Source organism: Erinaceus europaeus, chromosome 1 (assembly GCF_950295315.1).
Source record: "Erinaceus europaeus chromosome 1, mEriEur2.1, whole genome shotgun sequence".
In the NCBI taxonomy this organism is placed as follows: domain Eukaryota; kingdom Metazoa; phylum Chordata; class Mammalia; order Eulipotyphla; family Erinaceidae; genus Erinaceus; species Erinaceus europaeus.
The window spans coordinates 120,103,861-120,128,819 of record NC_080162.1 but is presented as its reverse complement, the minus strand read 5'-3'; the positions used below and the strand labels follow the sequence as shown (position 1 = coordinate 120,128,819).

Below are 24,959 nucleotides of genomic sequence, written 5' to 3'. Positions count from 1 at the left end.
CCAGAAGGTTGAAGACACTGGAATACTGCCTGCCAGCTTCTATGACCAACATCACTCTGATACCAAAAGCAGACAGGGACACAACCAAAAAAGAAAACTACAGACCAATATCTCTGATGAACATAGATGCGAAAATATTGAACAAAATTCTAGCCAACAGAATACAGCAGTCTATTAAAAAGATTGTTCATCATGACCAAGTGAGGTTTATCCCAGAGATGCAAGGTTGGTTTAATATACGTAAATCAATCAATGTGATCCACCACATTAATAAAAGCAAGACCAAAAACCACATGGTCATATCAACAGATGCAGAAAAACCTTTGACAAAATCCAACATCCCTTTATGATCAAAACACTACAAAAAATGGGAACAGATGGAAAATTCCTGCAGATAGTGGAGTCTATATATAGGTAATCTACAGCCAACAAAATACTCAGTGGTGAAAAACTGGAAGCATTTCCACTCAGATCAGGTACTAGACAGGGCTGCCCACTTATCACCATTACTATTCAACATAGTGTTGGAAGTTCTTGCCATAGCAATCAGGTAGGAGCAAGGAATTAAAGGCATACAGATTGGAAGAGAAGAAGTCAAATTTTCCCTATTTGCAGATGACATGATAGTATACACAGAGAAACCTAAGGAATCTAGCAAGAAGCTTTTGGAAATCATCAGGCAATACAGTCAGGTGTCAGGCTATAAAATTAACATTCAAAAGTCAGTGACATTCCTCTATGCAAACACTAAGTTAGAAGAAATTGAAATCCAAAAATGAATTCCTTTTACTATAGACACAAAAACAGTAAAATATCTAGGAATAAACCTAACCAAAGAAGTGAAAGACTTGTATACTGAAAATTGTGAGTCACTACTCAAGGAAATTGAAAAAGACACAAAGAAGTGGAAAGATATTCCATGTTCATGGGTTGGAAGAATTAAACATCATCAAAAGGAATATACTACCCAGAGCCATCTACAAATTTAATGCTATCCCCATGAAGACCCCAAGCACATTTTTTAGGAGACTAGAACAAGTGCTACAAATGTTTATCTGGAACCAGAAAAGACCTAGAATTGCCAAAACAATCTTGAGAAAAAAGAACAGAACTGGAGGCATCACATTCCCAGATCTCAAATTGTGTTATAGGGCCATTGTCATCAAAACTGGTTGGTACTGGAACATGAATAGACACACTGACCAGTGGAATAGAATTGAGAGCCCAGAAGTGAGCCCCCACACCTATGGACATCTAATCTTTGACAAAGGAGCCCAGACTATTAAATGAGGAAAGCAGAGTCTCTTCAACAAATGGTGTTGGAAACAATGGGTTGAAACATGCTAAAGAATGAAACTGAAATCACTGTATTTCACCAAATACAAAAGTAAATTCCAAGTGGATCAAGGACTTGGATGTTAGACCAGAAACTATCAGATACTTAGAGGAAAATATTGGCAGAACTCTCTTCTGCATAAATTTTAAGGACATCTTTAATGAAACGAATCCAATTACAAAGACTAAGGAAAGTATAAACCTATGGGACTACATCAAATTCAAAAGCTTCTGCACAGCAAAATAAACCACTACCCAAACTAAGAGACCCCTCACAGAATGGGAGAAGATCTTTTCATGCCATACATCAGACAAGAGGCTAATAACTAAAATATATAAAGAGATTGCCAAACTCAACAACAAGACAACAAATAACCCCATCCAAAAATGGGGGGAGGACTTGGACAGAATATTTACCACAGAAGAGATCGAAAGGCCGAGAACACATGAAAAAATGCTCCAAGTCTCTGATTGTCAGAAAAATGCAAATAAAGACAACAATAAGATGTCACTTCACTCCTGTGAGAATGTCATACATCAGAAAAGGTAATAGCAGCAAATACTGGAGAGTGTGTGGGGTCAAAGGAACCCTCCTGCACTGCTGGTGGGAATGTCAATTGGTCCAACCTCTGTGGAGAGCAGTCTGGAGAACCCTCAGAAGGCCAGAAATGGACCTACCCTATGAGCCTGCAATTCATCTCCTGGGGATATATCCTAAGGAACCCAACGTATCCATCCAAAAAGGTCTGTGTACACATATGTTCTTGGCAGCACAATTTGTAATAGCCAAAACCTGGAAGCAACCCAGGTGTCCAACAACAGATGAGTGGCTGAGCAAGTTGTGGGATATATACACAATGGAATACTACTCAGCTGTAAAAAATGGTGACTTCATTATTTTCAGCTGATCTTGGTTGGACCTTGAAAAATTCATGTTAAGTGAAATAAGTCAGAAACGGAAGGATGAATATGGGATGATTTCACCTCAGGCAGAATTTGAAAAAGAAGATCAGAAAAAAAAAAAAGAAAAGAAAACACACATAGTACCTGAAATGAAATTGGCGTATTGCACCAAAGTAAAAGACTCTGTGGTGGGTGGGTGGGGAGAATCCAGGTCCAAGAAGGATGACAGAGGACCTAGTCGGGGTTGTATTGTTATATAGGAAACTGGGGAATGTTATGCATGTACAAACTATTGTATTTACTGTTGAATGTAAAACATTAATTCCCAATGGAGAAATTAAAAAAACAAACTGACCACCCTTGCCTGGATTGACTAGTGTCTAAATAAGGTACTTAAAAAGTTCACAGTTGTGAGGCAATTTGATTCTTTATTGATCAGAGAGCCAAGGCTTTTAAAGGTCGGACTCAGAAGTGGCAAGTTAGAACGGAAATGGCTTGACATGGTTTGGAAAGGGTCGGAGAAAGGCAACAGGGGCTGGAAAGGTAGGAACTTCCTTAGCAACTGTGGAAAGGGTTTTACCTGTTAGAATTAATCATACCCTGCAGGCAAGGAGGGTCTTGAGGGTAGAAAGAAGATAGATCAAAGGAATGGAATGGGTGGGGATCTTTCAGGCAAAACAATGATTATGTAGATAATAAGGGAGCAGGCCATAGTATCAGGAATGCAGTGTGCTTTGTGAGACAGGGAGTCTGATAAGACAGGTCAAACCTTTGGGTTTACTCCTGTCCCTCCTTGCTCAACCTCTTGGTTAAGAGAGAGACTGACAGGATAGACGCACTCCTCAGGGCATCCCCTGCCAGGCTCTACCACATCCTCACAGTTTCCTGACATTGTCCACAAGCCTCACATGTTTGCACTCACCCATGACTTGGTGGCTTCCTGAAGTTGTTCTAGTCCTGTCTTGTTGCAGTCCCAGGTGATCTCTTTTGGTATTCCTAGTTGACCAGGGAGAGTAGAGGAGAGAAACAAAGCTGCTGCTGCTTCGTAGCCCCACCTCTAGAAGTCTCCTAAAGTACAAATCTTTTCAAAAATATTTTATTTTAATGAGATATACAGAATGAGGGGAAGACCAGAGTGTTGCTTAGCTCTGTCTTATGGTGGAGACATAGCTAGATAAATAGTGGGAGAGAAAATTTTTACCAAAGTTACTTTTCATTTATTTATTTTGAATAGGGACAGAGAAATTGAGAGGGAAAGGTGAGGTAGGTAAAGAAAGAGGGCATCTACAACACTGCTTTACAGTAGCTTGTGAAGCTTCGCCCTTGCTAGTGGTGGAGCTGGGCTTGAACTGGGGTCCTTGTGTATCCTAACATGTTTCCTAGATGGGCCACCTCTTGGCCCCTTATATATTCATATATTTTAGTGAACTGATTTCTGGTCTTGTTCTCCCTATTTAATTCACAGAACACTATCTGCATTAGCTCACTGGTCTGACATCTTCAGTGACACACCGTATCTTCCTCTTTTGGCATTTCCGTTTGTAAAGTTATTCCAGAATAATCAGCTCATCTGCTTTGAAGTGGTTGCTACTCTTATAAGTAAGTAAATAATTGAAATCATCGTTAAATAATGAAACTAAGGGTGGATTTATTTCTGCAGCATTTAATAATTATAGTTGTAACTTTTGAGGCTTGAGGATAAAATGGACCACTTGGCTGTAAACCTTTTTCTTTTTTCACTTTGCTGCCTTCTCCCACCTCCACTCCTCACCACCACCACCCACACACACAGAGTTTTCTCTGTTCTGTCTTCCTGTTCTCCATTTAGACTTTTTTTCTATGTTTAAGCTGTTGGATGTCACAATTTTATAACTAACTTCATGGACAAGTATTTATGATTTTTCTTGTGGACTGGAAGATAGCTTACCTGGTGGGGTGTGCACCTTAGTAAGTACAAAGCTCTAGGTTCAAGCCCCAACATCACATGAAACATTATTGAGGGGGCCAGGGCGGTCCCATAGATTGTGGGCGGGGAGTCTTTCCATAGATGGTGGAGCAGTGTTATGGGGTCAGAGATGGTGGAGCAGTTTTGTGGTTCCTCTCTTCCTTTGTATTTATTTTTTTATATAATTTTTTATATTTATTTATTTTCCCTTTTTGTTGCCCTTGTTTTTTATTGTTGTTGTAGTTGTTACTGATGTCATCGTTGTTAGCTAGGACAGAGAGAAATGGAGAGAGGAGGGAAAGTCAGAGGGGGAGAGAAAGATAGACACCCGCAGACCTGCTTCACCACTTGTTAAGCGACTCCCCTGCAGGTGGGGAGCCAGGGGATTCAACCAGGGATGTGGAACGCTGGTGGTGACCACTTGAGATGGCAGCATAGGGTGGGGTAAGCCATTGTTCTGGCTTTGAGTTGTTTGTTTTCTTTATTGATTTAATAATTATTGATAAGGGATATAATTTTTTTAAACATTTATTCCCTTTTGTTGCACTTGTTGTTTTATTGTTGTAGTTATTATTATTGTCATCATTGTTGGATAGGGCTGAGAGAAATGGAGAGAGGAGAGGAAGATAGAGGGGGAGAGAAAGATAGACACCTGCAGACCTGCTTCACTGCTTGTTAAGCGACTCCCTTGCAGGTGGGGAGCCAAGGGATCCAACCAGGATCCTTACGCTGGTCCTTGCACTTTGCGCCACCTGCACTTAACCCGCTGCACTACCACCTGACTCCCTAAGGGGTATAATTCTACACAGTTCCCACCACCAGCGTTCCACATCCCATCTCCTCCATTGGAAGCTTCCCTATTCTTTATCCCTGTGGGCATATAGACCAAAGATTTTTATGGTGGAAGATTTTTAAGATGGAAGGTCTGGCTTCTGTAATAGCTTCTCTACTGGACATGGGCATTGGCAGGTGGTTCCATACCCCCAGCCTGTTTCTGTCTTTCCCTAGTGGGGCAGGGCTCTGGAGAGGTGGAGTTTCAGGACACACTAGTGAGGTTGTCTGCCCAGGGAAGTCAAGATGGCATCATGGTAGCATCTGCAACTTGGTGGCAGAAAAAAGCATTAAGATATAAAGCAGAACAAATTGTTTAATAATCAGGAACCTAAAGGTGAGAGTATAGCAGATGAAATTTGGGATCTTCATGTTGGAAGAAGCTAGGAAGTCTTTTTCAGGTATATTCCAAGGGACCTGTGACTTTACTAATTTTTGCCTAAGCCCAACAGCTAAGATGCACATGGACTAAAGGTATTATCTGGGGAGATGGTATCACAGTTGGAAATGGGACCAGAAAGCTGGATCAGGGAAGAAAGTAGCTCCTAAATATGGGGAAAGTATATAAATATCATTAACTGTAAGCCCCATCAGTCTCATCTGGGGCCCATATTCAGCACAGGAGCCTGTGCAACCTCTGCATCCCTGTAGATCTGAGTTCACATTCTGTGGTCATAGCTAGGAACATTCTAGGCTGCACTCATTCTAGGATCCATCTTCCTCGAGTGGCAGAGTATGTTGACCCAGAACCTAGATGTTGACCAGGACCCCTGAGATAGAGCACATGTGCACATGTGTCCATAAGTTTGGGGAAAATATATACTTTAAAGTAAAGTAAAAGTGCACAGTAGTGTACAGTGACTCAATAAGTGCAGCACGGAAGTAGAAAGACCTACAAAAGACAACAAAGTACTTAATCAAATAGTTTCTGGCTTTGAGTTTTACAGTCTAGCTGGACCTTGAAGAAAATTTGAAGGAATATAGTAATTTAGGAATGTGTTTTTTAAGAATTCGTGTAGAGTTTAGTATGACTTGGAGTAGTTTCACAAGGTTTGGTAGAGGATCTTCATACAATTATCATTTCCTTGTATTTGCTTTCAGTTAGTGGTCTCTCTGGGCCCTCAAATCATTTTCCTGTGATGACATCAAATAAAAAAAAGAGAGAGAGAAAACCAAAACTTGCTGTATAAAAGTAGGGTTTCCTCTTGTCTAATGGAAAACAGTGTTCCACTGATGGAGATTAAGTTTAAAAATTAGGACTTTTGGGGCCAAGTGGTAGGTAACACATCGGGTTAAGTGCACATGGCATGAAGGACTAGGACTGGCGTAAAGATCCTGATTCGAGCCCCCTGCCTCCCACTGGAGTTACTTCACAAGTGTGAAGTAGGTCTGCAGGTGTCTTTCTCTCCCCCTCTATTCCCTTCCCCTCTCAATTTCTCTCTGTCCTATCCAACAGCAACAACAACAGCAATAACAAAACACAATAACAACAACAAAAATGGAAAAAAATATCCTCCAGGAGTGGTGGATTCATAGTGTAGGCATTGAGCCCCAGTGGTAATCCTGGAGACAAAGAAAAAAAAAATGGGCTTTGTTTTTGTGCCTGGTGGTTAAAATTCTCAAGTTTTGCAGTGTCTGAGACATAGTATTTACTTAATGAATTTTATGAACCATATTTCCCTTTTTAAGGTCTTTAAAAAGTCAAATAAGTGGGGGAATGTTATGCATGAACAAACTATTGTATTTACTGTTGAATGTAAAACATTAATTCCCCAATAAAGAAATAAATTAAATTTAAAAAAATTAAAAAAAAAAAAGTCAAGTAAGTTTATGTATTTCTTTAAAGTTTAGTTTTTGAAAAATTTTATTTGTGAAACAACTATTAACTCGAGTTTAAATATATACTAATAAGTGAAATAATAAATTTAGAGTGAATGGAAATAACTTTATAGATCGTTATGTAATTCAGTATTCTGTTGATCAGTGCACTGTTTAGCTCTGGTTTATGATGGTGCTGGGGACTGAACCTGGAACTTTTCTATTGGAACCTTTGGTGCCTCAGGCACGAAAGTCTTTTTTGTATAACCATTATTCAACACTCCTATGTGTCCCCCTCCCCCAGCACTGATGCTAGTTTTTAGTGGACTTTAGAGATTGAACCTGGGACTTGAGAGCCTCAAGCATGAAATTCTATTGCATAACCAGCCAGCCCCAAAGCTTGCTTTTGCAAAAGGAGAGCTTATTTCAAAGGATGAAACCACAACTCAATATTTAAATTTTTTTTAATTTGAAGTTAATAATTAAGCTGTGGTGGTTAGATATAGGCTAATTGAACAACATAGAATGATAATCTTACTTATTTTTTGGCAAATACTGTGTGGGGTTCTGGTTACTGAGTCAGTTTAAATCTACTTTAGAAATCAGTAGAATGGATTATGCTTTCTATTGGCTTTCAGAGATTACCACTGTCACTGATCAATTCTCCTTCTAAGTCAAGTATACTAAAAATAAAAAAGTGTTCAGTTAGTTTTAATATCTGTTGTAGTGGTTGTTTATTACCCTGAGTATAAAACAGTCATTCTCTCGGGGGCATGGTGGCGGTGCACCTGGTTGAGCACACATTACAATGCGCAAAGACCCAGGTCCAGGGCCCCAGCCCCCATCTGCAGGCAGAAAGCTTCACAAGTAGTGAAGCAGTGCTGCAGGAGTCTCTTTGTCTCCCTCCCTATTACCCCTTCCCTCTCAATTTCTGGCTGTTATCTGTCCAATAAATAAATAAAGGTAATTACAAAAAAAAAGAACAGTCAAGTCAGTCTCTCCTAAGAGTTAGGACCTTCATTCTTCTCACAGCATTAAGGGATAGGGAACACATTATGTGCTCATTGATGTGTATTATTGTCAACATAGAACTGTAATTTTGAGCATTTTATAAACTCTTCTAATTTTAATTGGGTGTGACTTTTAGTTGACTTGAGAAAATTAACATTCATTAGTAATCCCATAGGATGGTGGTTCATAGAAGAGCCATTTTTAAAAAATATTTATTTATTTATTCCCTTTTGTTGCCCTTGTGGTTTTTTTATTGTTGTAGTTATTATTGTTGTTGTTATTGATGTTGTCGTTGTTGGATAGGACAGAGAGAAATGGAGAGAGGAGGGGAAGACAGAGAGGAGGAGAGAAAGATAGATACCTGCACCTGTTTCACCGCTTGTGAAGCGACTCCCCTGCAGATGGGGAGCTGGGGGCTCATACCGGGGTCCTTTCCAGGGTCTTTGCACTTTGCGCCACATGTGCTTAACCCGCTGCACTACCACCCAACTCCCAGAAGAGCCATTTTCAGAAGAGTCAGCCATTTTTCAGAAGAGCCATTTTCAGTAACTCACAAGTCTTCAGGAATCAAACATCATGTAGCTAGCGTTAGGAATACTATAGAGGTTTTTGCAGGTTTTAATTAACATTTTTTATTGGATGCTCTGACTAAAAATGTCATATCTTTTTAAAAATTAAATACTCTGTTAGCATGATGAGTTTTTAAATTTTTCTCTAATATACACAGTGGAATACTACTCAGCTGTTAAAAATGGTGATTTCACCTTTTTCACCCCATCTTGGATGGAGCTTGAAGAAAGCAAGTTAAGTGAGATAATTCAGTAACAAAAGGATGAATTGGGATGATCTCACTTATAGATAGAAGTTGAAAAACAAGGGAGTCGGGCTGTAGCGCAGCGGGTTAAGCGCAGGTGGCGCAAAGCACAAGGACCGGCATAAGGATCCCGGTTCAAACCCCGGCTCCCCAACTGCAGGGGAGTCGCTTCACAGGCGGTGAAGCAGGTCTGCAGGTGTCTATCTTTCTCTCCTCCTCTCTGTCTTCCCCTCCTCTCTCCATTTCTCTCTGTCCTATCCAACAACGACAACAACAATAATAACTACAACAATAAAACAACAAGGGCAACAAAAGGGAATAAATAAATAAAATAAATATTAAAAAAAAAAAAGAAGTTGAAAAACAAGATCAGAATGGAAAACTCTAAGCAGAACTTGGACTGAAGTTGGTATATTGCACCGAAATAAAAGAGGGAGAGGGGAGAGTTTAGGTCCTGGAACATGATGGCAGAGGAGGACCTAGTGGGGGTTGTATTGTTATGTGAAAATGTTATGCATGTACAAATGTACAAACTATTGTATTTCTTTCTTTCTTTCTTTCTTTCTTTTTGCCTCCAGGATTATTGCCCGGGCTCAGTGCCTGCACTACGAATCCACTGCTCCTGGAGGCCTTTTTTTTTTTTTTGTTACCCTGGTTGTTTTACCATTGTTGTGGTTATTGTTATTGATGTCATTATTGTTGGATAGGACAGAGAGAAATGTAGAGAGGAGGGAAAGACAGAGAGGAGGAGAGAAAGATAGACACCTGCAGACCTGTTTCACCACCTGTGAAACGACTCCCCTGCAAGTGGGGAGCCAGGGACTCGAACCAGGATCCTTCCTCCAGTCCTTGCACTTTGCACCACCTGCGCTTAACCTACTGTGCTACCGCCTGACCCCCCAAACTATTGTATTTCACTGTCAACTGTAAACCATTAATCCCAGAGTAAAGAAGTGAGAAATAAATAAAAAATAAAAGTTTTTCTAGTACTTAAATAGTTGTTTTTCTTTAAAGATGAGGAAGATGCTGAGGACATAGATTAAATACATTTATGAACAGCAAAGTGCTTTGATAGTACAGAAATGCAAAGATCATCTTTTAACTTTTTTGTAGCCAATTGGTGTCAACACTGGTTTGAGTATTTCCCCAATCCTCCTATCAATATTCTTGGCATGGTTGAAAATGTCTTGGCATTTCATGACAAAGAACTGCTGCAACACTTCATAAACCATGATATAACTTCCCAGGTAAGAAGAGCTCTAGGCTTACTAGAATTGCATTATTTTGGAAGCAAGCATTGGTTTTGGTCTGAGTGACACAATTCTCTTGTCGAGTGCAGTGAAAAACGGTGCTACATTTTTTAATTTAACGGTATCCTTTTTTCTTCACTTAACTGCTTCCCTGAAAGTCTGTAAAGAAGGGTCCAGATTAAGGTAGTTCTTTTCACAATTATTATCTTAGCTTTCTGTTGTTGTTTTGGAGGGATTTTTGTTTGCTTGGTTTTTCTTGTTGCTGGTGATCAACTGCTCTTGAAGCTTGTGCTCTACTATTGAACTTCATGCCCTGCCACAGTATTTTTTAATATAATATTAATAGCTAAATCAAGCATAAGGGAGTATTAACAGTAACGCTACTATGATTTTTTTCCCCAAGAAAACTAATTTTTTTTTCTTATTACTTTAGCTATATGCATGGCCTCTCCTTGAAACTGTGTTTTCAGAAGTACTGACAAGAGAGGAGTGGCTAAAATTATTTGATAATGTCTTTTCCAACCATCCATCATTTCTCCTGATGAGTGTTGTAGCCTACAATATTTGCTCCAGAGCACCTTTGCTCAACTGTAATCTTAAAGATGACTTTGAGGTAAATATTCTTTTTATTTTCAATAGTGGTTCTCAAATTTCACTCACTTCAATTAAAAATCAATTCACTTATTGAGTATCTATGGCATGCCAGGTCCTGATGCTAGGTGGTTACACTGTAGTGGAACATCCTTGCTTATAGACAATGCAGTAAGTAATGTGAGCAGACTTAGCCACAAAACCATCACTTTAGAAAAAGATGGTGATTAAAATAATTAATTAATTAATTAATTAATTTAATTAAATAAAAAAGAAAAAGATGGTGATTATGGGGTTTTGTGAGTTTTTGCCTATATAAAGTATACCTACTAGATTTATTTAATTAAATTAATTAATTTATTATTTTTAAAGATTTTGTTTATTAATGAGAAAGATAGGAGGAGAGAAAGAACTAGATATCACCCTGGTATGTGTGCTGCTGGGGCTTGAACTCAGGACCTCATGCTTGAGAGTTCAGAGCTTTATCCACTGAGCCATCTCCCAGACCATGTAAATTTATTGCTTGCTTAGTTTTACCAGTGGCACACTGGTCCGTGATAATTCAGATGACTGCAGAATGGTAACTGAGAATTTGAGACTCAGCAGGAAATTGACCAGAAGAAAGTAGAGAGATGATTTTTAATAAGATGTATTTAATAAGATGTACATTTATTTACTTGCCACCAGAGTTATAGCTGAGACTTGGTGCTGGCATTACAAATGCACTGCTCCCCACTGCCATTTTCCATTTTTTATTTCTTCTTTTTTTTCTATTTAATCTTGATAGGAAAGAGAGAAATTGAGAGGGGAGGAGGGATATAGAGCGGGAACAAGAAAGATAGACACCTGCAAACTTGATTCACCACTCATGAAGTGTCCCCCCTGCAGGGGGGGAGCAGGGCTCCAACCTGGGTGTGTGTTCAACCAGGTGTACCACCACCCTGCCCCCAGATGTTCTTTTATTAGACAGAATAAATTAAGGCTTGAACCTAGATCATAATGCATGGCAGAGTAGGCCATTGCAGAGACTTTGTTTTTTATTGTTTTATTTATTGCAGCAAGAAAGAAACTGAGGTGGGAAATAGATGGAGAGAGGAAGAGAGAAACCTGCAACACTGCTTCACTGTATGTGAAGCTTCTCCTCTGCAGGTAGGGACCAGGGATAATAAGTTCACTGTACCAAGTGCACCACCACCCACCCCCCCCAAGATGTTTTTTTAAAAATAAGAATCATTGATTTTCAAAGATAGATTTAATATCAAAATTCATTTTGGGGAGCCAGATAGTGGTGCACCTACTTGAGCACGCATGTTACAGTGCACAAGGACCTGGATTTAAGTCCCCAGTCCCACCTATGTGGAGAAAGCTTTGTGAGTGGTGAAGCAGTGCTGCAGGTGTCTTTCTGTTTCTCTCCCTGTCTATCACCCCCTTCCCTCTTGATTTCTGGCTGTTTCTCCAGTAAATAAAGATAATACCAATAATAATAATAGAATTCATTTTTTAATTTTAAGGGTAAAAAGTCAAAATCAAAGTTTTTTGTTACTCTTGAAATATTCTTTTATTCTAAAGGAAGCCTTCATTTTGAGTTACAATGTTGAAAGTGTTATTTCAGAAGTTCATGATGTGGCTGAAATTGTTTATTACATGTTACAAATATGAAATTAGTTTTTCTAATTATCTTTATTTATTGTTGGATAGAGACAGCCAGAATTTGAGAGGGAAAAGAGTGGTAGAGACGGAGAGAGACAGAGAGACACTTGTAACACTGCTTCACCACTTGAGAAGCTTTTCCCCTGAGGGTGGGGACCAGTGGCTTGAACCCAGGTCTTTGAGCATTGTAGCATGTGCACTCAACTGGGTGTGTTACCACCTGGCCCCGAAATTGTTTGTTTGTTTGTTTTATTTAAATCTTGGGTTAAGAAAAACTTCAATAAATTTGTGAAGGAAAATCTTCGTTTTAAACAATTTTTATTTTATTTATTATTGCCATCAGGGTTATCACTGGGGCACAGATATACATTCTCATCAGCCTTTTTTTTTTTTGGCTAGGACAAAGAGAAATTGAGAGGGGAAGGGGAGATAAAGAGGAAGAGAGAAAGATGGGCATCCCCCTGTAGGTAGGGAGCTGGGCTTTGAACCCAGGTTCTTGCATATGGTAATGTGTGAGCTTAACGGAATACACCACCAACTGACTTCCCTAGAAAAATCTTAAGAGATAAATCCATACTTGTATGCTTCAGCTCTTGTTTTAGTTCCAACTTATAATTACTTTGTTAGATGAATTTCAATTTTAACCTAAAAGTTTTCCTCTAGTATTTTTTTCACCATCGGAATAACTTGGATATAAGTGTTGTAATTAAAGAAGCTTATCATCTCATGGATACCACGCCCACTGATATTCATCCAGACAACCTGCTTGATGTTTTTGTGGCACTGACAAAAGGTCAATATCCAGTATTTAACCAATATCCCAAGTTTATTGTGGACTATCAGACACAGGAACGAGAAAGAATAAGGAATGATGAGTTGGACTACTTAAGAGAAAGGTAATTGTGAAATTGTTCCTTGTCTGATAGAAGTGGAATCTGCTATAAATATAAAAAAGAAGAGAGAAATAAATTTAAATTATTTGTGTAAAATCAGACTTTAGAAATCAGAAGTACCTTTAAGATATTTATTCTAGTATATAGTAGTTTCCTATACTTGATTATATATCAGTTAAGTATGTATATTGTGTTTTGCTTGTTCTTGGTCTCAAATTACATGGTTTTCTTTCTTTTTGCATTTTGATGTAATATTAAATATTGTCTACTTAAGGCAGACAGTTGAAAATTTGCAAGCTGAAGTAGATCAGCAAAGAGTTGAAGATGAAGCTTGGTACCAAAAACAAGAACTGCTCCGCAAAGCTGAGGAAATGAGAAGAGAGATGCTTTTACAAGAGGAGGAGAGGATGCTGCAACAAAGAGAGAGGTACATTTTACTACTTCACACATGTTGGGACATGTTTGGCAGTGGCGCACTTGGTTGAGCACACACATTATAGTGCACGAGGATCTGGGTTCAAGCTCTGCATTGGGGAACACTTCACAAATAGTGAACCAGTGCTACAGGTGTCCTATCTCTCCCTATCTCTTCTTTCCCTCTCAATTTCTCTCTTTCCAAAATTAAAAAAAAAAAAAAAATGTTTGAACATAGGATTACATTTTAATTTCATTCATCTTTCATTATGGGAACATGTATAGAACTTTATACTATTTTATAACATAAAATGTACACTGTAGGAGTATATAATATTATTAAGTCTGGTATTCCCATTAAGCAAATATTTAAATGTACAGAAAGAATTGAGTTTGTACCTTTTTTGTTCAAATAACGTATAGTACTGAATGTGCTATAACTTTGATTATTCAGAAATAATATAATGAGATCTAATATACTTTGAAGAACATTATTTTGCAATGAAAAGAAATACTTCTTTCTTTATTTATTTATTTTTGTGGTGTCAAGAAATGAAGCCAGGACCTTTGTAAATGTGCAACCTCCCCTGGCCAATTTTCTTACTCTTCATTTTAGAGAGGGAGAGATATCTCAGCATCACCATGCATGGAGTTCCCTCCTTGGTGCTCCCCTGTGGTCCCAGAGCTTAAGCTAGAGGCTAAGGTATCTGCTCTACCCCAGGAGTGCTGGATAAATTGCCTTTAGTGGAGAATAAGGTTTAAAATGATATTTTTTCAGGGTCAGAGGGATAGCGCACCTGGTAGAGTGCCTACCCTGCCATGCAGCCCAGGTTCAAACTCTAGCACTACAACTGTGGAGTACTGTGATATGGGGGTATTTAGTGCTATGGTGTCTTTGTTTCTCGTTACTTGTGGGGACTGTGTATTTGTTTTTGTTTTTTTACCGGAGCACTGCTGAGCTCTGGCATATGATGGTGCAGAATTTAGGACTTTATAGCCTCAGGCATGAGAGTCTGTGTATAATAACCATTATGCTATCTACCCCCACCCATGTTTCTGTATCTGTATCTGATAAATCAGCTTGGAGTGGTAAAACTGTACATGTGTGAAACCTTGGTGATACCAAAAGGTAAAAAAGCTGTGTTTTCAAAATATCTGTGTGACCTGAAGGTAGAAAGAAAGTGATGATTTCATTATGCATTGCATACTTTGAAGGAGAGGGTAGGAAGTTGTAATTACATACTAATGCAATGGTAACATGTTAACGCATGTTAATAAGATACAATGTTTAATTGAAATTATAAGACAGCCTAATTGCTGGGAAACTTACTTTAAGTGTTTATTAATTATTAATTTGGGACAGCTCTTATAAAATAGGTTCCGTTGGGTTAAGTAGAAGTACTGAACTCTGAAGTATTTGCATTTTATAAATTCTAAGGGCTGGGTGGTGGATCACTTGATACAGCACACACTGTACAGTGTGCAAGGACCTGGGTTTAAGCTCCGAACCCCACCTGCAGATGGGAAACTTCACAAGTGGTGCGACAGTGCTGCAGGTGTCTCTTTCATTAGAGAAAGGAGGGTGCAGACTCTGAACCCCAGCAGTAACCGTGGTGGCAATAAAATAACGATGCTAACATAAAATTTTAAAGGAGTAAACATTTATGGTCTTCAGTAACACTGGAACTGAAGCAATTTTTTGGCATTTGGGTTAGTTTTATAATTTTAGTAAATCTTAGTATTCGGATAAAGGATGTAAATTGTCTGAAGCAGGTTGGGTGGTGCTGCACACATCATCATGCTTGAGTCTTGGTTTAAGCCCCTGGTCCCCACCTCCAAGGAGGAAGCTTCATGAGCAGTGAAGCAGTACTGTTCTTTCTGTGTTTCTCCCTCCACTTTTAATTTCTCTCTGTCCTATCAAGTAAATGAAAGAAAAAAAAGAAAGAAAGGAAAAAAATGACCACTTGGAATTGTGGACTCATCTTGCTGGCACAAAGTCTAATGGTGGCAGTAAAAAATAATAATAATAATTTATGTGAAGATCTGAGTAGTACACATGTTGAAATGAATTTTTGAATACGAAAAGGGTAGCTAATGCATGTAGATCATTTTGTCATTTTTGTGTATGTAGATAGACTTGCTTCATAATTTGTCATCTTTCCTTTCTGTACTATAAATGCTACTAGGTTAACAATGGTACCAGATAAACTGGGAAAGTGGACCAAAATAGGTAGCATACCTTTAGTTAAGAAATTTAGTATTTTTTAGTCTTGATCTGTACTGGGCAATGTCTTTATTTTTCCCTTTTGTATTTAAGACTAGCTGCTGTGAAGAGAGAGCTGAAAGTAAAGGAGTTGCACTTACAAGACGCAGCGAGGAGGCGTTTTCTCAAGCTCCAACAAGATCAGCGTGAAATAGAACTAAGAAGACTAGAGGATGAAATTGAGAGGAAGGTTATTTATTTATTTTTGTCTTTCTGTGCTATGCCATTTACCTTCAGCTAAATGTAATGAACACCTCCAAGTTAAATATTAGTCCTAACATTCACAATTAATTAGTATTGTCCTAGCCAATTAATTAGCTAGTCCCTTTAGCTTTGTTTACTTTTCCCATTTAGCTATTTCTTGTTCCCTTTCATATTTTATTAACAGTAAATTTTAGAAATGCGAGGCTGGGCCGGCAAGATAGCTCACCTTAGTGCACTTGCTTTGTTGTGGGCACAAGTTCAAGTTGGGCCCCTACCACACTGAAGGAAGCTTTGGTGTTGTGCTGTCTTTCTATCTCTATCTGAAAAAACCCAGAGTGGTGAAACTCCAGTAACAAGAAAAAAGAAAGAGAGAGGTGGGAAGTGGCACACCTAGTAGAATGTTCATTTTACCTAAAAGATCAGGGTTCTGCAGCCTACACCTGCATGTGGGAAGCTCCATGACTGGTAGATCAGTGCTACAGGTTATTAATTTATTTGTTTATTTTACCACAGCATTGTTTAGCTTTGGTGAACAGTGGTGCAGGGAATTGAACCTGGGCCTTTGGAGCCTCAGACATGAGAGTCCCTCTGCATAACCATTATGCTATCTACCCCCACCCTGCAAGTATCATTTCTTCCTATTTCTCTGTCATTAAAACATACATATATGTATATGTGTGTGTGTATTTGAACAGTTAGTCGCATTGACTTGTGTCCTTATGACAGGGCACCTAACTCGCCGTGCCATGACAGGTTTGCTCTGGGGGAGCTCTGGTGCTTTGGAGACTCTCCTCCTCCCATATTTGTCTGTCTGAATGAAAGAGTTTTCCCAGAAAAAGTAAAAGCATGTGTGCACAAGCTCTGTCTCCTCTCTCTCTCTCTCTCTTTCTCTCTCTGTCTCTTATGCAGAAGGGAAATATTCTTTAAAAAAAAAAACATTTTTATTTATTTATTAATGACAAAGATAGGAGGAGAGAGAGAAAGAACCAGATAGCACTCTGGTACATGTGCTGCTGAGGATTTAACTCGGGATCTCATGTTTGAGAATCCTATGCTTTATCCACTGCACCACCTCCCAGACCACGAGAAATATTCCTAATATAAAAACATACACATGGGGAGTCCGGCGGTAGCGCAACAGGTTAAGCGCAGGTGGTGTAAAGCGCAAGGACCGGCATAAGGCTCCCGGTTCGAGCCCCCGGTTCCACACCTGCAGGGGAGTCACTTCACAGGTGGTGAAGCAGGTCTGCAGGTGTCTATCTTTCTCTCCCCCTCTTTGTCTTCCCCTTCTCTCTTCATTTCTCTCTGTAGTATTCAACAACGACTACATCAGTAATAACTACAACAATAAAACAACAAACGGGAATAAATAAATAAATAAACATACACATGGCCCATGTTAAATTTTTTTCAGTAGAGGGTCTAAACTGGGAGTGTACCTGCTTTGCCATGTGTATGACCCAGGCTGAAGCCCTGCTCCTGCTGTACTGGGGAAGTTTCAGTGCTGTGGTGTTCCTTCTCTCCCTTTGTCTCTGTCTAAGCTGGTTTCAAGAAACAGTACTCTAGTTTAATGAGTATTGTGTCTGTGAAATGTAGGAGATTTAAAAACTTCCAAGTAATCCAGTCTTGGAGAAAAGTAAACTAACTACATCTAAGCTGTGCACATATGACTTAAATAACATATAGTAAATTCAGATTTGGAATTAATAACTACTAACCCAGTTTATAAAAGTATTTAAGTTTAAGGAGAAAAACGTTAAATAAATGCTACATTTAACAGCATTAAACATTCTACATTTTCTCCAGTTTGAGTGTCCTTTATTGCAGAAATGTTGATTTAGGATCTTTCTTGTCAGGAGGGTACATTTCTATATTTCCCCAAGGATACTTTGCATTTTTATCCACCCCAGATTTAAACTGCTCAAGTTTTTCTAATTCATAATACTGCCTAATGTAACATGTCAGGAACTGCTGTCTGTTCTCCCAATCTGGTTAGATAAGGAGATGGGTATTCTGCTCTGTTTTAGAAAATTAAACTTTTTAAAAAATATTTTATTTATTTATTAATGAGAATGATAGGAGGAGAGAGAGAAAGAACCAGACTTCACACTGGTACATGTGCTGCCAGGGGTTGAACTTGGGACCTCATGCTAGAGAGTCCAGTGCCTTATCTATTGCGCCACCTCCCAGATCACGAAAAATTAAACTTAATTTGTAATTTGAAATAATTTTTTCAGGTTTTTTTTTTAATGTTTATTTATTCCCTTTTGTTGCCCTTGTTGTTTTATTGATGCCGTTGTTGTTGGATAGGACAGAGAAATGGAGAGAAGAGAGTAAGACAGAGGGGAGAGAAAGAGACCTGCAGACCTGCTTCACCGTCTGTGAAGCAACTCCCCTGCAGGTGGGGAGCCAGGGGCTCGAACCTGGATCTTTATGCCGGTCCTTGCACTTTGTGCCATGAGTGTTTAACCTGCTGCACTACCACCCGACTCCCCTTTAAAATAATTTTTATTAGTGCTTTAATGATGGTTTATAAGATTACAAGATTGCAGGCGATGCACCACCAAATTCTGTACTCCCACCTAATAACCACCATCATTCTAAAGTTTGTACCTTCCTAGAAATAGTTTGGACATATATATATATTTAAACAAAGTTGATGTGTTTAAACTATTTACATTTCACATATAAACCAAAACCAGGTAAGTGTTTAAGCTTAATTTTGCTCAGGCATTATTCCTAGATTTCACAGTGAGTGTTAATATCTTTTTTTTTTTTTTTTAACAGAGCACTGCTTAGCTCTGGTTTATGGTGGTGTGAGGGATTGAACCTGGGACTTTGGAGCAAACAGGCATGAGGGTCTCTTTGCATAACCATTATGCTATCTTGTCATCCACCCACCCCCTGCCCTTAATATCTTGTCAGTCTGATTTCAAAAACCTGGATGCCTATTACTTAAAATGCTTTCAGTGTGTTATTTTTTTATATTTATTTATTTATTTATTTATTCCCTTTTGTTCTTGTTGTTTTATTGTTGTAGTTATTATTGATGTCATTGTTGTTGGGTAGGACATAGAGAAATAGAGAGGGTAGGGGAAGACAGAGGGGGAGAGAAAGATAGACACCTGCAGACCTGCTTCACCACCTGTGAAGTGACTCCCCTGCAGGTGGGGAGCCGGGGGCTTGAACCGGGATCCTTATGCCTGTCGTTGCACTTTGCGCCACCTGCGCTTAACCCGCTGCACTACTGCCCAACTCCCCCATGTGTTATTATTTTGTAAGTTCTTTTTGGTATTCAGTTTGTCATTTTGCCATAGGTGCACCTGAGAGATCGAGAAATTGCTACAACAGCCAAAGACCTAGAAATGAAACATCTGGAACTTGAATCACAAAAACGATTGCTTGAGAAGGTATAGGTCAGCGATTTCCAATATGGGGGGCAGGGGATATGGCTTGTAACAATCCTTTCAGATTATATTTATCATGATTTTAATGTTCCATTTATATGTTCTTTTAGACTACTTTTTTTTTTATCTTATTACCTTTATTTATTTGACAGAGACCCAGAAATTGAGAAGGGGGGATAAAGAGAGGGAGAGAGGCAGATACCTGCAGCCCTGCTTCACAACTCATGACACTTTCCTCCTATATGTGGGGACTGGGGCTTGAACCCAAATCCTTGTACGCTGTAACATGTGCCACCACCCGGCCTCTCTTTACCTGCTTTTTGAGCAGAATATAGTATCATCCAGAAGTATATGGTAACCAGAATGTCTGAATGTATAGTTTGTTGCAGTTTTTTAATTCATCTTTCTCTTAGCAATGTAGTTTATTGTCTGAAGTACTAGACATGAGACCTAGATTTTGCCTCAGGATCTCTTAGGAACTTACTGGGTTTTCCTCTGAGTATTAGTAACTGAAATATTATTTCAGTACTTCACCACAATCATGTAAGACAAGAGCTATAAGGTACTTTAAATCTAAGTCTTCTGGAATCTAATACATATATTTCAGTTTCCTAAGACACTGGAAAAAAGAACTTTGTTATTAAAGTATGTATTACTTGGGAAAAACATTTTGTTAGTCATTTCTGTAGTGGTGAAACCATAACTTAGTTTCTTCAGCTTTCCTAAAGTAACACTTTAGGGGCCAAGCAGTGGCACACCTGGTTAAGTGCTTACATTACAATGCACAAGGACCCAGGTCCAAACCACTGATCCCCGCCTGCAGGGGGAAAGCTTCACAGGTGGTGAAGCAGGGCTGCAGGTGTCTCTCTGTCTTTCTCCCTCTCTATTTCCCCCTCCCCCTCTCCTTTTCTCTCTGTCGTTATTCCAATGACAAACAAATAAATAAAATGTATCTAAAAAATGAAGTCCCACCTTAAGCTTCAGATTAGTGACAACTTTAACTGTATATCATGATGTTCTTGACATACTTAAAGCATAATATCCATTTATATTTACAGTTTTTAAGTTTCCACACAGACTTCTCTAAGCACTTAGCCAGGAATTTATTTACACTTTGGCTAAGTGTCATGTAATTTTGAACTAGATACAATTCTTTTGAACTATGTATATATGTATTTGTTTGTTTTTACCAGAGCACTGTTCACGTCTAGCATATAGTAGTGTTGGGAGTTGAACCTGAGACCTCTGGTTCAACTGAAAGTCTGTTAAATTACCAATGCTGCTGTTTCCCCAGCCCCAATCTTATTATTTTTTTATAAATCTATATTTTTAATTTTTTAACTATCTTTATTTTTTGGGTAGAGATCAGCCAGAAATTGAGAGGGAAGGGAGAGATAGAGAGGGAGAGAGACAGAGGGACACCTGGAGCCCTGATTCACCACTCGTGAAGCTTTCCCCCTGCAGGTGGGGACCGAGGCCTCAAACCCAGGTTCTTCCGCATTATAACGTGCACTTAACCAGGTGCACCACAACCTGACCCCCGTCTTACTAATTTTTACTCTCAATTGACTGTGGGAAGATGTGGTGGCATTAGGAGATTTCATACTTAATAGAAAATTAACAGTATGAGTAGTAAAAATTTCCAATGACTGTTCTCTTGGATTTTTTTTTCATTTATTTATTCCCTTTTGTTGCCCTTGTTGTTTTATTGTTGTAGTTATTATTATTGTTGTTGTTGTTAATGTCGTCATTGTTGGATAGGACAGAGAGAAATGGAGAGAGGAGGGGAAGACAGACAGGGAGAGAGAAAGATAGACACCTGCAGACCTGCTTCACTGCCTGTGAAGTGACTCCCCTGCAGGTGGGGAGCCGGGGCCTCGAACCAGGATCCTTACGCCAGTCCTTGTGCTTTAGTGCCACCTGCACTTAACCGTTGCGCTACCGCCCAGTTCCCCTCTTGGATTTTTAAGAACTGACATTTTTGCTAAGCGTCTTCTGGGTAAATGTTTCCCGAGTGGCTGTAAGCATTCAGTTAATTCCCAGACTTCTGGAAAAGTGTATTGTGTTAGTGTTTTTAAAGCTTTTATAGATGAGATTAACTTTCAGAGTCCCTTACTCTATCATCCCTACTGAAAATTAGATGATTATACATCTTACTGTGCATATTCTGCATACAAGAAAATATTTTATTCTAGCTTCACTGTATAGTTTGTTGACTTTTTTTATGAAAAGTGATTTTTTTTTTTAAAGCAGAATCTTACTAGAAGCCAAGAAGCTGTTGCAAAGGAAATGAGAGAAGAGTTAGATGCCTTTAGAAGAAAAGTGGATCTTGAAGAAGACATGTTTCATAAACTAATAGACACAAATAAAACTCAGAACCAAAAAGCTCAGAAGGTGACTATAAATGTATAAATGTAGTGTATATGTATATATATTTGACAGATGGGGAAAATCTCCATCTGTCATCCTTTAACTAATTAATTTTTTGTATGCAGTGCCAGAGCTCAAACCCAGGGTCTTATTCATGTACTTTACCATTGAGCCACACCACCACCCCCCATCAACTCCAAAAGCTAGAACTAGTTGAAGGTTCTCCTACCTTTTGTTCTATAATAGTCTCTTGATTGATATTATAGACTATCCCACCATTCATTCATTCGTTCATTCATTCATTCATTCTTTTCTTAGTAGACTCCCTCCTCTCCCCCACTTGGAATAAGCGTTCTTCTGTTTGCTTTTTTAAGGTGTTGGAATCTGTAAGTTGTTGAATCCTGCTTATCCCCTTAGCTTAGAAGCCCTCAGCCTTTGCTAGACAGATCTGAAACAAGGTTTATGAGCACATAGATACAGGAAACGATGCCCCATAATGTTAAATACATCTTGTCTTGATTCTGAAATTGCAAATTTCTTGGTTTCTTAGTTAATTGAAGAAAAGTTGGCAAAAGCTACACAAGCGTGCCTCAATACTGACTGGCGAATTCAAGCTTTACATAAACAAAGATGTAATGATCTACAGAGAGGTGAATGTTACTGGGAAATGGCCAAACTCCTTCAGGAAAACAGAAGGAAAGAATCAGAAGTATTAAATACAGTGATGGCGGAGGAAGCTAAAAAGGTAGAAGTGTCACACACTTTTAGTTATTAAGCTCTTAAATTCTGAACTATTGGCTTTTTACATGACAAGAATAATCAAACCACATATTTTCTGTTGGGATAGATCTTAAATATAAAATAAAATCTTATTTTATTTTAATAGCTACTGCTAGAGAAGAGGTTTGGCATAGTGTTTTTTTGTTTGTTTGTTTGTTTTATTAGCTAGGACACAGAGAAATTGAGGAAAGGGGGGAGTGAAGAGGAAGGGAAGCAAAGAGATAACCTCTACTTGATGAAGCACTGTTTCACCACTTGTGAAATTTTCCCTCTGAAGGTGGGACCAAGGGCTTGAACATAGGCCCTTGCACATGGTGACATGTGCACTCTACCAAGTGTACCACCACCTGGTCCCACATTAAGTCTTTTTCATTTCTATTATTGTTTCTCAACTTCTAACTTCCTGGATTATTCAAGCTGATTTTGATAATGGTACTATTCACCTAATTCTTCCTTAAAGTGTAAAACATCTTGAACAAGAAAAATGTACCTATAGATCCTGGTAATAACTCAAAATATAGTGACTACAAGTGAGATAAAAGTGTTTGTCACGTGAAAGAATTCTGGAGGTAGGCAGTCCAGAATTGATGCCTTGACTAAGATCATTTGGGAAAGACAGCCTCCTTCAATGCTTCTGCTTAATGAATAACCCAAAAATGGATTTTAAAGAGACAAATAAGAGCCTTTGACGTGTATGCGCGCGCACACACACACACACACACACACGTGTCTGTCTGTCTTTGATCCTCTCAACAGCTTTGGGATTTAGATTCTGTTGACATTACTAAAGATATCTGGACCTAGATAACTAGGTTTAGTTCATTCTTCTTTTGCTGCTATATCATAATGTCTAGCCTGAAAACTTTTCTTAATGTGTTTTATGGGTTTTTTTTTTTTTTTTGCCTTCAGGGTTATCACTGGGGGTCAGTACCAGCACTGGGAATCCACTGCTCCTAGTGGCCATTTTTTCTTTTTTTATTTTTATTTTATTGGGGGATTAATGATTTACAGTATAGTTTTTTTCTTTCTTTCTTTATTTATTTAAAAAAGGAGACATTAACAAAACCATAGGGTAGGAGGGGTACAACTCCACACAATTCCCACCACCAGATCTCTGTATCCTATCCCCTCCCCTGATAGCTTTCCCATTCTTTATCCCTCTGGGAGTATGGACCCAAGGTCATTGTGGGATGCAGAAAATGGAAGGTCTGGCTTCTGTAATTGCTTCCCCAATGAACATGGGCATTGACTGGTCGATCCATACTCCCAGTCTGCCTCTCTCTTTTCCTAGTAGGGTGGGTCTCCGGGGAAGCAGAGCTCCAGGACACATTGGTAGGGTCTTCAGTCCAGGGAAGCCTGGTCGGCATCATGATGGCATCTGGAACCTGGTGGCTAAAAAGAGAGTTAACATACAAAGCCAGACAAATTGTTGAACAATTATGGACCTAAAGGCTAGAATAGTACAGATGAAGTGTTGGGGGGGTACTCACTGCAGACTATTGTGTACTTTTGCTTTCAGGTATATATTTTGCCCTAGTTTATGGATACGTGTGAAATCATATGCTCTATCTCAAGGGACCTGGTCTATATCTAGGTTTTAGGACTTTGTTAGGAAGTGAACTACCTGGAATAGAATTAGAGAATACTATGAAAGGTCTCACCCGAGTAATGAAGTTGAAGGGTTGTCATTCCACACCTGAAGTCTCTGGACACAGTCTGAAGTGAAGCATGCTGGGGTGGCACTTGTTGCGTTGATCAGGTTGTGATTGGCAGCAGTATTATTTGATATGAATTGAGAGAAGCATGCAGGAAAGTGCACCCCACCCTAAGGTTCCAGGACTGGGGTAATATAGGCTCTATAGTGGAAATATGAGGTTCCTGCTGTCTTAGGGTTCAAGAAGATAATGGATAGTTATTGTTATCATCACATTATTTGGTGATTGGGTTTTTTCTCCTCTCATACTAATTAAATAGTGATTTATATGACTACACTTTAATAGGAGTGTACATAAACACCATTCCCACCACCAAAAGACTGTGCCCCATCCCACCCACCCACCCCCACCCCCCTGCCGCCCTGGGAAGCCGAATGTCCACCTTCCCCCTCACCACAGGGTTTTTACTTTGGTGCCCTACTCTAGATTTAGTCAAATTCTGAATTAGAGCAGAAATAAATAACATCAAAAATAAGAACCATACAAAAGATCAATTAAGCCAAATGTTGGTTCTTTGAAAAATTAAATAAGATCGACAAACCCCTAGCCAGACTCACCAAAAAAAAAAAAAAAGGGAGAACACACAAATTAACATAATTATAAATGAGAGAGGACATATCACAACTAACACCACAGAAATCCAGAAAATCATGAGAAACTATGAAGAATTATACGCCACCAAGCTAGAGACTCTGGAAGAAATGGAAGAATTCCTAGAAACATATGCCCTTCAAAAACTGAACCAAGAAGAACTACAAAACCTAA

At 38.9% G+C, this 24,959-nt stretch overlaps 1 protein-coding gene across 5 annotated transcripts in view; it reads left to right on the top strand.

Annotated features, from left to right (window-relative positions):
* TBC1D31 (TBC1 domain family member 31) overlaps nucleotides 1-24,959 on the top strand; it is an 85,689-nt gene that overhangs the window by 51,385 nt on the left and 9,345 nt on the right. Inside the window, exons 11-19 of one of the 5 annotated variants that reach the window (XM_060195577.1) lie at nucleotides 3,704-3,837; nucleotides 9,771-9,904; nucleotides 10,341-10,520; nucleotides 12,812-13,044; nucleotides 13,316-13,468; nucleotides 15,773-15,908; nucleotides 19,240-19,332; nucleotides 21,580-21,723; nucleotides 22,250-22,444. In XM_060195577.1, the coding sequence (XP_060051560.1) occupies nucleotides 3,704-3,837; nucleotides 9,771-9,904; nucleotides 10,341-10,520; nucleotides 12,812-13,044; nucleotides 13,316-13,468; nucleotides 15,773-15,908; nucleotides 19,240-19,332; nucleotides 21,580-21,723; nucleotides 22,250-22,444 (1,402 nt within the window). The remainder of the gene's footprint in view (nucleotides 1-3,703; nucleotides 3,838-9,770; nucleotides 9,905-10,340; nucleotides 10,521-12,811; nucleotides 13,045-13,315; nucleotides 13,469-15,772; nucleotides 15,909-19,239; nucleotides 19,333-21,579; nucleotides 21,724-22,249; nucleotides 22,445-24,959) is intronic. The other 4 variants (XM_060195582.1, XM_060195604.1, XM_060195595.1 and 1 more) reach the window with 4 other exon arrangements.